Source organism: Leucoraja erinacea, unplaced genomic scaffold (genome assembly GCF_028641065.1).
Source record: "Leucoraja erinacea ecotype New England unplaced genomic scaffold, Leri_hhj_1 Leri_1250S, whole genome shotgun sequence".
Taxonomy (NCBI): domain Eukaryota; kingdom Metazoa; phylum Chordata; class Chondrichthyes; order Rajiformes; family Rajidae; genus Leucoraja; species Leucoraja erinaceus.
The window spans coordinates 22,655-37,768 of record NW_026575507.1 but is presented as its reverse complement, the minus strand read 5'-3'; the positions used below and the strand labels follow the sequence as shown (position 1 = coordinate 37,768).

Below are 15,114 nucleotides of genomic sequence, written 5' to 3'. Positions count from 1 at the left end.
CATGCTTTTCAACACATCCATAAGATCATCTGTCAACCTCCTGTGCTCCAAGGAAGAGAGTCCCAGGTGTGAAAGAGGGTGTCGACCCGCAGCATCACTCATTCATTGCTTGTGTCTACAGATGCTGCCTGACCACTGAGTTACTCCAGCATAGTGTGTGTGTGTCATCAAGAGAGTTAGATAGAGCTCTAGGGGCTAGTGAAGTCAAGGGATATGGGGAGAAGGCAGGCACGGATTATTGATAGGGGACGGTTACACAGAAAAGCTGGAGAAACTCAGCGGGTGCAGAGTTATTGATAGGGGACGTTCAGCCATGATCACAATGAATGGCCTCCTCCTGCACCTATGTTCTATGTTTCTATCACTCATTTATTGCTGGTGTCCACAGATGCTGCCTGATCCACTGAGTTATTCCAGCATAATGCATGTGTGTGATCACTCATTCATTGCTAGTGTCCACAGATGCCGCCTGACCACTGAGTTACTCCAGCATAATGTGTGTGTGTGTGTGTGATCACTCATTCATTGCTAGCAAAGATCTTATAGCGAAGCTTCGCTATAAGATCTTTGATTGCTAGTGTCCACAGAAGCTGCCTGACCACAGAGTTACTCCAGCACAGTGTGTGTCTCCTCCATTGCCCATGCCCACAGTGGGCGTCCCCGTAGACGTCACAGTGTGCGGTCCCCAGCACGTCACAGTGGGCGTCCCCGTAGACGTCACAGTGTGCGGTCCCCAGCACGTCACAGTGGGCGTCCCCAGCACGTCACAGTGGGCGTCCCCGTAGACGTCACCAAAGACGTTATAGCTCCGTTATAAGATCTTTGGACGTCACAATGGGCGGTCCCCTGTACGTCACAGCTGTTTACGTCACACGTGGGCGGTGACGTACTGTAGGCGTCCCCCCTGATGCTTCGCCCCTGCATGACGTCACACCCGGAAGGGGCGGTCTGGCGGCGGCCGGAAGTGTGGCGCTGCCCGCTGGGCCGGCGTTGCCATGCGCTGTCACTACGAGGCCCTCGGGCTGCCCCGCGATGCCAGCGCCGGGGACGTGAAGAGAGCGCACCGGCGGCTGGCGCTGCTCCACCACCCAGGTAATGGTGCCCACACGGGCCCAGCCCGGCCCGGCCCGGCAATACAGTGCATTGACCCGGGGCAGGGGCAGGGGCGGGGGCGGTGAGGAGAGCGCACCGGCGGCTGGCGCTGCTCCACCACCCAGGTAACGGTGCCCACACGGGCCCGGCTCACCTCACCGCAGAACCCGCTGCCACAGGAGGCAGTGGAGGCCAATTCAATGGATGTATCTAAAAGAGAGTTCGATAGAGCTCTCGAGGCGAGAGGAATCTAAGGAAATGGGGAGAAGGCAGGCACGGGGTACTGATTGGGGATGATCACAATGAATGGCGGTGCTGGCTCGAAGGGCCGAATGGCCTGCGCCTGTTTTCTATGTTTCCCAAGCCCGGCCCAGCCCACTACAGCCCAGCCCGGCCCAGCCCACTACAACCCATCCCAGCCCAGCCCGGCCACCCCCAGCCTGGCCCAGCCAGCCCAGCCCAGCCCGGCCCACCCCAGCCCACTACAGCCCAGCCCAGCCAACTCCAGCCCACTACCCAGCCCGGCCAGCCCACTACAGCCAACTCCAGCCCACCCCAGCCCGGCCCACCCCACCCCGGCCCACCCCAGGGCGGGCGGTGAGGAGAGCGCACTCCCGCCTGGCACTGATTCACCACCTTCGCCCAACACCTCCGCTCAGTTCACAATAACCAACCTGATCTCCCGGTGGCTCAGCACTAACTCCCCCTCCCAATCCCAATCCAAACTTTCTGTCCTGGGCCTCCTCCATGGCCAGAGTGAGGACCACCACATATTCTAGAAGCAGCACCTCATATTTCGCTTGGCTTGGGTACTTTACACCCCATTGATTTCTCCAATTTCAGGTAGTCCTTGCTTTCTCCCTCCTTCTACTCCCCTTCCTAGCTCTCCCACAGCCTACTGTTTCTACCGCCTCTTCCTGCCACCCCCTCATCTCCACATCAGTCTGAAGAAGGGTCTCGACCCAAAACATCACCTATTTCTTCGCTCCATAGATGCCGCCTCACCTGCTGAGTTTCTCCAGCATTTTTGTCTACCTTTGATTTTTCCACCATATGCAGTTCTTTCTTAAACACCACCCAAGTAATGATCATGACCAATGTACCTCGGTGACTGCCAATCACCCCCCCCCCCCCCCCCACCCACCCCACCCTCCCCGGACAGGAAAATACACTGTGTCTGTATACATGTAAATAGATTTATTTACTGAAATCATATTCTATGTCGCTCTTCCAGGGAGATGCTAACTGCATTTCGTTGTCTCTGTATTGTACACTGACAATGACAATTAAAGTTGAATCTGAATCATACACCCCCATCCCAGCCCGGTGATACCCTGTAATTTCCGAGGCCGTGAGGGAGGGGGTCCAGTCTTAGTCTACCCCATGGCAGAAGGGGAGTAATTGTACAGTTTGATAAGTACAAGGAAGAAGGGTCTCCTGTGTCGTTCTGTGCTGCATCTTGGTGGAACCAGTCTGTTGCTGAAGGTGCTCCTCAGGTTGACCAGTGTATCATGACCAGAGCTGTATTGTCCATGATGCTCTGAAGTTTGTGGAGCATCTTCCCCTCCAAGACCACCTCCAGCTCATACAATCAGTTGGAACATACGATACCTTCATTACTGAGAACTGGTCCTGTTCAGATAGTTGTTGTTCGTTGGTTTTGCGTGGGGCTCTTGATAGTGTGTCAGCTATGTGCATATCCTTGCCTTTCTTATAGAGCATGTTGAAATCATATCGCTACAGCTGCATCATCATTCGTTGTAGGCGGGCTGGGGCAACGTGGATGGGTTTGTTCAAAATAGTGACCAACGGCTGGTGGTCAATTTCTATAGACACAGACTTCCCAAAATAAAGTCCTTGAATTTCGTGCAGCAGAAAACCATTGCGAGCAGTTCTTTTTCGATCTGGGCGTAACGTTGTTCAGTGTCAGTGTGCGAGAGGCCTAAGAAACAGGCTTGCAGTCGCCATCAGTAGTGTTCTGTAGGCAAGCAGCGCCTAGTCCGTACTGGGACGCATCGCAGGTGAGCGTTACTGGTAACTCCAAAGCAAAGTAGGCGAGAGTAGGGGCGCTAGCCAGCTGCAATTTGAGTGTCAAAAGCTCTTTGATGCTGCGGATACCAGGACCATGCAGCATCCTTGTGTGTCAGTTCTCGCAGGGGGGCAGATATGTCGCTGAGGTTGGGAATAGATTTCCCCAGGTAGTTGACCATTCCAAGGAACCTTTGTAGACTCGCAATGTCAGTTGGAACCGGCATTTCGTTGATAGCTGCAGTCTTTGATGGATCTGGTCTGATCCACTTGTGAAAACGTAAGTAACTTCTGGGACTCGAAACTTGCACTTCAGGGGATTGAGTTTGAGCTGAATGTCTTTGGCACGGTCTAGTACTTTCTTCAGGTTAGCGTCATGTCCAGCCAGATCACGTCCGTAGACGAGAATGTCATCAACAATGATGGCTCATGGATACTCAGCAAACAATTGTTCCATCGTACGCTGGAAAACTGCTTGCGGTGTGATGCCAAAGGGCATTCTAAAAAATTTGTATCGGCCGAAGGGGGTGCCAAACGTAGTAAGATTGGGCGTGGATCCAGTGGAATGTGCCAAAACGAGCTTTTGGCATCCAGAACGGAGAATACTGATGTGTTGCCTATTTGAGCAGCAACTCCTTCTACTGTTCGCATAGGGTAGTGCGGGCATTTGACAGCAGTTAAGATCTCTGGGGTTTATCCAGATACAGATCTCCTCCTTGTTTTTCTTTGTTGCGACCACCATGGTGGAAACCCAGTCAGATGGGTCAGTAACTTCAGCAATAACACCCATGGAGACCATCCATCCGCTTGAGTTCATTGTGAACTCTGTCACGCATGGCATGCGGAACATGATGTGGTGCTTGGACCACAGGAGCAACGTTGGGTTCGACAACAATGTGGTATTTGAGGGGCAACTTGCCAAGCTCGTCGTTAAACAGATCTTTGTATTGAGAGAGTACTTGTAGAGTGGGCCCGTCAGTGAGAAAGAGTTGATGGACAGCGCGGCCAAAGTATACCAGGCCTAGATCGTGGCATGCATTGATACCGAGCAAAATCTCTGAATCCCCCATGACAATATAAAACTTTAAGGTATGGGACTGCTTGTCTATGGTGCACTTTAAATTAGTTTGTCCAAGTGGGTGTAGAACGTCTCCCCCATAAACCCGAAGCGTGGCTGAGGCCTTTTCAATACGTTCAGCATTATGAATTTTTTAAAACTCTGATAACGAGATGACGTTGTATTTTGCCCCCATATCAACCTTAACGATCAAGGGTCTGTTATTCACAAACATGGTTACCTCAGGGTCAAGTTGCTCGTTAGATGAAGGAAGGAGAGAGTGGATGGCAGAGCCGGTATATGCACTTTCTGGGAGCTGAGCAGGCGATGGCAAGTCAGGCTCTTGGAATTCGTTATGAGCAAGCTCATGTTGTAACAGGTGCAGGCTTGTCCTTGGAGCTGGTTGAGTCGCACGGGGATGGCAGCATCTAGCAAAGTGGTTTAATTTCTTGCAGAAGTTACAGGTTTTACCATAAGCAACACAGAACTGTCGACCCTTAGCATGAAAGTAGTTGCAACTTTGTATTGAGTTGCACTAGTTGCACAGACTTAGTATGAGAAGATGTCATCTCCACAATCTGTCAGGTGTGCTCTGCTTGATTTAGGGTTAGGTCAGTGTTACGAAGCAGTTCATTCCTTAATTTGCTATCAACAATCATATCACGCATGAGTTCATCGCACAGATCATGAAATTGGCAGCGTGCAGCCATGCGTTTCAAGTCGCTGATAAGATGTTCAATCGGTTCATCAATCTGTTGCATACGAGCATAAAACTTGGTTCATTCAATAATGTAGTTCGAGGGCAGGTCACACAACCGTCTGAACTTTGCAAGCAAGACGGCTGGGTCATCAATCATCTCTGCAGGCACTAGGACCTGTCCATTAGCATCCAAAACGGCAGGCTTAAATGTGAAATTGTTGGCACGATTAATTGCCTCAGGGCCCGCTAAGTTGAGCAATACAGAAGCATGCACATCAGGGGGGTCGTTGCGATGAACGATGCAAACATAGTCACGCTCGAAAAGACGTCAGCGTTCAGCAATGTCAGAGTCAAAGATCAGGACTAGGACGGCGAGACGAGTTTGCCATGATAGAGATAACTGTCACATAAACTAAAAAAAATATAACCCGATAAATGTGAATGGAGTAGGTAAGACTCACTCTCTGACACCATGTAATGAGTCGAGTCAAACACATATCAAAATACAACACATATAACCAAATAACAATTACAGCACGGAAACAGGTCATCTCGGTCCTTCTAGTCCGTGCCGAACACTTACTCTTTTTCAACCAGTCCCATTTACCTACACTCAGACCATAACCCTCCATTCCTTTCCCATCCATATACCTATCCAATTTATTTTTAAATGATAAAATCTAACCTGCCACCACCACTTCCACTGGAAGCTCATTCCACACTGCTTCCACTCTCTGAGTAAAGAAGTTCCCCCTCATGTTACCCTTAAACTTCTGTCCCTTAATTCTCGTCATGTCCTCTTGTTTGAATCTTTCCTACTCTCAATGGGAAAAGCTTGTCCACGTCAACTCTGTCTATCCCTCATAGTTTTAAAGTCCCCCCTTAACCTTCTGCGCTCTGAAAGTCCCCCCTTACCTTCTGCGCTCTAAAGAATAAAGACCTATCTTGTTCAATCTTTCTCTGTAAATTAGGTGCTGAAACCCAGACAACATTCTAGTAAATCTCCTCTGTACTCTCTATTTTGTTGACATCTTTCCTATAATTTGGCGACCAAAATTGTACACCATATTCCAGAATTGACCTCACCAATGCCTTGTACAATTTTAACATTACATCCCAACTTCTATACTCAATGCTCTGATTTATAAAGGCCAGCACACCAAAAACTTTCTTTACCACCTTATCTACGTGAGATTCCACCTTCAGGGAACTATGCACAGTTATTCCTAGATCCCTTTGTTCAACTGCATTCCTCAATTCGCTACCATTTACCATGTACGTCCTATTTTGATTTGTCCTACAAAGATGTAGCACCTCACACTTATCAGCATTAAACTCCATCTGCCATCTTTCAGCCCACTCTTCCAAATGGCCTAAATCTCTTTGTAGACTTTGAAAATCTACTTCATTATCCACGACACCACCTATCTTAGTATCATCAGCATACTTACTAATCCAATTTACCACACCATCATCCAGATCATTGATGTATATTAAATGATGTACATGTTTATTAAATCTACTTACAGCATCGATCTGCAGGACATTACATTTCCTAGTAGCTACTCATACTGAATGACATAGGCAAGCTCTTGTTAATATGAAGCGCATATTAGGCAGTCACCATTAACACGCACTACAATTGGCTAGTAGGAAATAACCAATCTATACCTGGTAATCATCCCCCCGAGGGCCCTCCACCAGTTAGCCCTGTAGTGGCCCAAGGAAATATCCTGTAATCATGATGGCCACCCCAGTCATGATGCCCAGGACCAGCCCGGCTCATCCGGCTCCCGACTGAGGCTCTGTGGCCGGAGCCCCGTCCCCTGCGACAGGGCTGGACCCACCCCATGGACCCAGTCTGTGGGGTTGCGGGAATTACTCTCTCCCCTTCACCCACCCCAAAAAATTCACCCCACCCCACCCCCACCCCCTTCACCCACCCCCCTTCACCCCACCCCCCCCCCCCCATCACCCACCCCACCCCCCCCACCCCCTTCACCCACCCCCCTTCACCCACCCCACCCCCACCCCCCTTCACCCACCTCCCTTCACCACCCCACCCCCCTACCCCTCTTCACCCACCTCCCTTCACCCACCCCCCACCCCACTCCCCTTCACCCATCCCCACCCCACCCCCCTTCAGCCACACCCCCTTCACCCACCCCCCCCCCTTCCCCTTCACCCACCCCACCCCCTCCCCTCCCTTCACCCACCCCCACCCCATTCCCCTTCACCCACCTCCCTTCACCCACCCCCACCCCACCCCCCTTCACCCACCCCAACCCGCTTCATCCACCCGACCCCACCTCCCTCTTCACCCACCCCCACCCTATTCCCCTTCACCCACCCCACTCCCCTTCACCCACCCCCACCCCCCCCCCTTCACCCGCCCCATTCCCTTTTAAACCACCCCACTCCCCTTCACCCACCCCACCTTCACCCACCCCCACCCCATTCCCTTTCACCCACCCCACCCTCCTTCACCCCCCACCCCCTTCACCCACCCCACCCCATTCCCTTTCACCCCCTCCCCTTCACCCACCCTCCTTCACCCACCCCCCCCCCCATTCCCTTTCACCCACCCCACTCCCCTTCACCCACCCTCCTTCACCCACCCCCCTTCACCCCCCCCCACCCCCCCATTCCCTTTCACCCACCCCACCCCCACCCCCATCCCCTCCCCCCTTCACCCACCCAACCCCACCCCTCCTTCACCTACCCTAACCCCACTCCCCTTCGTCCCCCTCCTTCCCGCAGTTGCTGCCAAGTTGGGAATGAGGGATGGAACGGGGGCAGTGCTGACACACTGTGATCTCCCTGTGCACAGACAAAAACCCGGACTGCCCGGAGGATGCCGCCGAACAGTTTAAGCTGATCCAGGCGGCGTACGACGTGCTGAGTGACCCACAAGAGAGGGCATGGTGAGACCACCCCCACCCCCCCCCCACCCCACACCACATCCACCCCCTCACCCACCCCCTCACCTAACCCTCCACCCCTACCCCCCCCCCCCCCCCCCCCCACACCCACTTCCCCCTCTACCTGGGAAATCAGGGGAATGGAGAACGATAGATATATAGAGAGATATAGAACAAATGAATGAAATATTGTTAGCTGTGTGCTGGGTGAGTTACACCAAGATGGTTTTGAAGCTGGTATTATCGGTTAATTGGCTTGATAAAAATTTAAAATTGTCCCCGTTGGCGATATGCAGAATACTGCCCGGCCGACTACAAAATTCAGATGGTTCAGAAGGTATTATGGGTGGGGGAGGGATGGAGAGAGGGAATGCAGAGGTTACTTGGAGTTAGATAAATCAATATTCATAATGTTGGGATTGTAAGCTGCCCAAGCAAAATATGAGATGCTGTGCCTCCAGTTTGCTCTGTGACAGCAGAGGAGGCCCAGGATAGAAAGGTCAGTGTGGGAATGGGAAGGAATGAAAGTTTTACTGCTGGATTGTAACCTGCCCAAGCGACTGAAGGAGGCTGTTTAAAATGATCAAAGGCACAGAGAGAATAGACAATCCCCTTGGGTGAGAGTGTGAGACCAGGGCCAAATGAAAGGGATGTGAGGGTGTTGTACCGCCAGAGGGTGGCCTGAATTGGGAACCTGCTGCCTGAGGAGGGGGTGGGTGGTGCAGACAGGGACTCACCATCCTGACAAACCTTTGAACCACCAAGGCACCGGCTGTGGAGCAGTGCTGGTAAATGGCATCATGTGGTGGGTACAGCATGGACCTGGTGGGCCAAAGGGCCTTTCAGTGCTGAGCCTTTCAGTGCTGAGCCGGATTGATGTGGTACAGCAGGACACACGGTGGGCAGCGATAGAGTTGCTGTCTCACAGCGCCAGTGACCCGGGTTCAATCCTGACTACGGGTGCCCTCTGTACCTTCTCCCCGTGGCCTGCGTGGGTTTTCTCCAAGATCTTTGGTTTCCTCCCACACTCGAGTTTATAGGTTGATTGGCTTCTGTAAATTGTAAATTGTCCCTTGTGTGTGTAGGATACTGTTAATGTATGAGAATTACTGGTCGGCGTGGACACGGTGGGCTGAAGGGCCTGTTTCCGTGCTGTATCTCTAAACTAAACATGGTGGGCTGAAGGGTGGATGTGTGCGCTGGACAGGGAGCAGTGCTGAGCCAGTGAGGTAGGCTGAAGGGTCAGTCTGTGCAGGTGTAGTGAGGTAGGTACAGCAGGGGGAGGTGGGCTGAAAGGCCAGTCTGTGCAGGTGGGTATAGCAGGGGGAGGTGGGCTGAAAGGCCAGTCTGGGCAGGTGTAGTGAGGTAGGTATAGCAGGGGGAGGTGGGCTGAAGGGCCAGTCTGGGCAGGTGTGTGGTGGAGCCAGTGCTGAGCTGCGGCAGTGGGTACAGCACGGGTAGGTGGGCTGAAGGGCAGTGCTGAAGTGGTGTGGTGTGGTGTGCAGGTACGACAGCCACCGAGAAGCCATCTTGAGGGGCGGACAGGATGGCGAGGTGGAGGATGACAGCCACGAGCTGCTGCAGTTCTTTACCGGGGCCTGCTACAGCGGCTTCACCGACAGCCCACAGGTAGGCACCCAGCACCGTAGGGTAGGTACGGGACAGGCCACAGGGGGGTGCGAGACACAGGGAGGGTGCGGGTACGGGCATGGCAGGGACACGGTCCTGTGGGGGAAGTGGGGCTGCTGGCATGGACCACGGGTTGTGTTGTGTCCCGGGGTGGGGGGAAGGGCCCCTGGGAGGGGCAGTGGGCATGCGGAGATGGGAGGGGATGGGGGCAGTGGGCTTGGGGAGGTGGGGAGAGGACGGGGCAGTGGGCATGGGGAGGGGGGCAGTGGGCAGGGGAGGGGGGCAGTGGGCATGGGGTGATGGTGGGGATGGGGCAGTGGGCATGGGGTGACAGTGGGGAGGGATGGGGCAGTGGGCATGGGGTGACAGGAGAGGATGGGGCAGTGGGCATGGGGGTGATGGTGGGGAGGGGGGCAGTGGGCATGGGGTGACGGTGGGGGAGGGGATGGGGCAGTGGGCATGGGGTGAGGGTGGGGATGGGGCAGTGGGCATGGGTGAGGGTGGGGAGGGGGGGGCAGTGGGCATGGGGTGATGGTGGGGAGGGTGATGGGGCAGTGGGCATGGGGGTGACGGTGGGGAGGGGATGGGGCAGTGGGCATGGGGTGATGGTGGGGATGGGGCAGTGGGCATGGGGTGATGGTGGGGATGGGGCAGTGGGCATGGGGTGATGGGGGGAGGTGATGGGGCAGTGGGCATGGGGTGATGGTGGGGAGGGGGCAGTGGGCATGGGGTGGGATGGTGGGGAGGTGATGGGGCAGTGGCATGGGGTGACGGTGGGGAGGGGATGGGGCAGTGGGCATGGGGTGATGGTGGGGATGGGGCAGTGGGCATGGGGTGATGGTGGGGATGGGGCAGTGGGCATGGGGTGATGGTGGGGATGGGATGGGGCAGTGGGCATGGGGTGATGGTGGGGATGGGATGGGGCAGTGGGCATGAGGTGACGGTGGGGATGGGGCAGTGGGCATGGGGTGATGGTGGGGAGGGGATGGGGCAGTGGGCATGGGGTGATGGTGGGGAGGGGATGGGGCAGTGGGCATGGGGTGATGGTGGGGAGGGGATGGGGCAGTGGGCATGGGGTGATGGTGGGGAGGGGGCAGTGGGCATGGGGTGACGGTGGGGGTGGGGATGGGGCAGTGGGCATGGGGTGACGGTGGGGAGGGGATGGGGCAGTGGGCATGGGGTGATGGGGGGGGATGGGGCAGTGGGCATGGGGTGATGGTGGGGATGGGGCAGTGGGCATGGGGTGATGGTGGGGAGGGGATGGGGCAGTGGGCATGGGGTGATGGTGGGGATGGGGCAGTGGGCATGGGGTGATGGTGGGGAGGGGATGGGCAGTGGGCATGGGGTGACGGTGGGGATGGGGCAGTGGGCATGGGGTGATGGTGGGGAGGGGATGGGGCAGTGGGCATGGGGTGACGGTGGGGATGGGGCAGTGGGCATGGGGTGAGGGTGGGGAGGGGGGGGCAGTGGGCATGGGGGGTGACGGTGGGGATGGGGCAGTGGGCATGGGGTGATGGTGGGGAGGGGGGGCAGTGGGCATGGGGTGATGGTGGGGAGGGGATGGGGCAGTGGGCATGGGGTGATGGTGGGGAGGGGATGGGGCAGTGGGCATGGGGTGATGGTGGGGAGGGGATGGGGCAGTGGGCATGGGGTGATGGTGGGGAGGGGATGGGGCAGTGGGCATGGGGTGACGGTGGGGATGGGGCAGTGGGCATGGGGTGATGGTGGGGAGGGGATGGGGCAGTGGGCATGGGGTGATGGTGGGGAGGGGATGGGGCAGTGGGCATGGGGTGATGGTGGGGAGGGGACGGGGCAGTGGGCATGGGGTGACGGTGGGAGGGGGGCAGTGGGCATGGGGTGATGATGGGGCAGTGGGCATGGGGTGATGGTGGGGAGGGGATGGGGCAGTGGGCATGGGGTGACGGTGGGGAGGGGATGGGGCAGTGGGCATGGGGTGATGGTGGGGGAGGGGATGGGGCAGTGGGCATGGGGTGATGGTGGGGAGGGGATGGGGCAGTGGGCATGGGGTGATGGTGGGGATGGGGCAGTGGGCATGGGGTGACGGTGGGGAGGGGATGGGGCAGTGGGCATGGGGTGATGGTGGGGAGGGGATGGGGCAGTGGGCATGGGGTGATGGTGGGGAGGGGATGGGGCAGTGGGCATGGGGTGATGGTGGGGATGGGGCAGTGGGCATGGGGTGATGGTGGGGAGGGGATGGGGCAGTGGGCATGGGGTGATGGTGGGGAGGGGATGGGGCAGTGGGCATGGGGTGATGGTGGGGATGGGGGCAGTGGGCATGGGGTGATGGTGGGGAGGGGATGGGGCAGTGGGCATGGGGTGATGGTGGGGATGGGGCAGTGGGCATGGGGTGATGGTGGGGATGGGGCAGTGGGCATGGGGTGACAGGAGAGGGATGGGGCAGTGGGCATGGGGTGATGGGGGGATGGGGCAGTGGGGCATGGGGTGATGGTGGGGATGGGGCAGTGGGCATGGGGTGATGGTGGGGATGGGGCAGTGGGCATGGGGTGATGGTGGGGATGGGGCAGTGGGCATGGGGTGGGGGGCAGTGGGCATGGGGTGACGGTGGGAGGGGACGGGGCAGTGGGCATGGGGTGGGGGCAGTGGGCATGGGGTGACGGTGGGGGAGGGGATGGGGCAGTGGGCATGGGGAGGGGATGGGCAGTGGGGGGCATGGGGTGACGGTGGGGAGGGATGGGGCAGTGGGCATGGGATGACGGTGGGGTGGGGATGGGGCAGTGGGCATGGGGTGATGGTGGGAGGGGATGGGGCAGTGGGCATGGGGTGATGGTGGGGAGGGGGCAGTGGGGCATGGGGGTGGGGGTAGTGGGCATGGGGTGATGGTGGGGAGGGGGCAGTGGGCATGGGGTGACGGTGGGGAGGGGATGGGGGCAGTGGGCATGGGGTTGACGGTGGGGGAGGGGATGGGGCAGTGGGCATGGGGTGATGGTGGGGAGGGGATGGGCAGTGGGCATGGGGTGATGGTGGGGAGGGGATGGGGCAGTGGGCATGGGGTGATGGTGGGGAGGGGATGGGGCAGTGTATGTCACGGCTGACGGTGCTGTGCCCACAGGGGTTCTATGCGGTGTACCGGGTCGTGTTTGCCGGCATCGCGGAGCAGGAAGTGGAGGGAGCGCCCAGCGCTGAGGAGCTCGTATTCCCCACCTTCGGCCACTCCCCCCAGCGACTATCAGACGGTGAGGAATCCCACCCCATCCCCCCCCCCCCCCCACTGTTGCACTGATCCCATGACCCCATGCTGACCCCCCCGTGACCCCGCACCGACGCGATCATGACACACACACACTGACCCCCCCTGTGACCCGCTCTCTGACACCCCCCCCTAACACACCTCCCACTTGACTCTGCCCCCATGACTGATGCTGCATGACCCCACCACGCAGGCCCCCCCCTGACCTTTGCCCCCCCCAATGTGCACACATGACCCCCACCTGTCCCCCTCCCCCCCCCGTGACCGATGCAATGAAGCCCCACCCCTGACGCGGTGGAGCCCAATGATCTCGCTCAGACTGACAGTGACCTCTGCCCCCTCTGGCACCAGCGGTGACCCTTGCCCCCATGGACTGCTGGTAATCCTTGCCCCGGTGACCCTGCTTGCACCGGCAGTGACTCTTGCCCCAGTGACTCCACTCGGACCTGCGGTGACCCTTGCCCACACGACCCTCGACCCCGCTCAGACCCGCGGTGATCCATGTGCCGGCGGTGACCACTTAGCTTGTCGGCAGGTGGTGCACAGCTTCTACGCCCACTGGCAGAGTTTCTGCACGCATCGCACGCTGTCATGGGCAGAGCGCTTCGACACCCGGCATGCCGACAACCGCTGGCACAAGCGGGCCATGGAGAAGGAGAACCGGCGGGCACGCGAGCGGGCACGCCGCAAGTACAGCCAGCTGGTGCGGCAGCTGGCAGCCTTTGTACGCCGCAGGGATCCCCGCGTGCAGGCCCACCGCCTACACCTGCAGCAAGTCAACGCCCAGAAACACCAGCGGGCACAGCAACTACAGCGAGAGCAGGCCCAGCGGCAGGCCAGGTGAGGCATAGACCCCCCCTCTATGGCCCGTACCCACCTCTATGGCCAGTACCCACCTCACACACACACCGCCCCCCTCACACACACACACACCCCCCTCCACACACACACTCCCCCACCTCACACACACACACCCCCCACCTCACACACACACCCTCCCACACACACACACCCACAAACACACACCCCCCCACTCACTCACACACACACACACCCCCACCCACACACACACACACACACCCACACACCCCCCCCCCTCACACACACCCCCCCTCACGCACCCTCCCACTCACACACACACACACACCACCCCCCCACACACACACACTCCCCTCACACACCCTCCCTCACACACACACTCCCCTCACTCACCCCCCCATCACACACACACCCCCCTCACTCACCCCCCCTCACAAACACCCCTCACACACACCCCCGACAACATCCCTCACAAACCCCCCTCACACACACCCCTACACTTGCAGCAAGTCAACGCCCAAAAACACCAGCAGGCACAGCAACTACAGTGACAAATGCCCAGTGGCAGGCCAGGTGAGGCACAGACCCCCCTCTCTGGCCCGTACCCTGATCTCCTGGTTATCTCCCACACTGACCTTTTTGTCCTCGGTCACCTCCATTGTCAGACTGAGGCTAAATGTAAATTGGAGGAACAGCATTCATATTTTGTTTGGGCAGCTTCCAGCCCAGTGGTATGAACATTGACTTTCCTGCATCAGCTCTCCATCGCTCCATCCCTCCCCCACACAAGGCGTATAAGCTTCAAAGTCGTCTTGTGGAGTCTCATTGTCTGTAACTCGTTTCCACCTAGCCCACAGCTAAGCCTGTTTCCTTTATCATTGTTACTTTTGAGCATATATTTTACTCATATGTTCTATATCTCTCCACATCACCGTCTATATCTCTCGTTTCTCTCTCCCCTGACTCAGTGTAAAGAAAGGTCTGGACCCAAAACGTCACCTATTCCTTTTCTCCAAAGATGCTATCTGACCCGCTGAGTTACTCCAGCTTTTTGTGTCTAACCCCAATTCACCCCCCCCCCCCCCCCCACTATAATAGGCACCGTGACTGGCCAGCTGAGGGAGGGTTCTGCACTACACGTTCCCCCTGCCCTGACCCACCCTCTCGCCCTTTAGGGGTCATCCCCACTCAGCCCTTTCTGCTCCCCACCTCCCAGATGTAGCAGAGGGGGCGAGGGTGGGGCATGGTGGGGACAAAGGGGTGTGGGAATGTGGTTGGTCCCGTCTACCCATCCTGCCGGAGGATGTGACCAGGTGGTGGGATGTTGGGCCAGCCAGGGGGTGGGTGACGCACCGCCAGGGGCCGGCCCCTACCCTCCAACCTGGCCGCTGCTTCCTCAACCACTCATATTGAAGCAATGACCAAGAAAGCACACCAACGCCTCTACTTCCTCAGGAGGCTTGTCCCGCACTGGCTTCTACAGATGCACCATTGGCATAAAGCATTTGATCAGGATGCATCACAGCTTGGTTTGGGAACAGCTCCATCCAAGACTGCTCAGACCATCACACAAACCAATCTCCCTTCCATTGACTTCACGCTGCCTCGTCAAGGCCAGCAGCATAATCAAGGACCAGTC

The 15,114-nt window shown here is 57.4% G+C and overlaps 1 protein-coding gene across 1 annotated transcript in view; it reads left to right on the top strand.

Annotated features, from left to right (window-relative positions):
• The first annotated feature begins 936 nt into the window (after positions 1-936).
• dnajc21 (DnaJ heat shock protein family (Hsp40) member C21) overlaps positions 937-15,114 on the top strand; it is a 34,806-nt gene continuing 20,628 nt past the window's right edge. The window contains 6 exon segments of the mRNA XM_055665433.1: positions 937-1,092; positions 7,708-7,801; positions 9,304-9,427; positions 12,519-12,623; positions 12,625-12,642; positions 13,192-13,496. Of these exon segments, the coding sequence (XP_055521408.1) occupies positions 996-1,092; positions 7,708-7,801; positions 9,304-9,427; positions 12,519-12,623; positions 12,625-12,642; positions 13,192-13,496 (743 nt within the window). The 5' untranslated portion in view covers positions 937-995.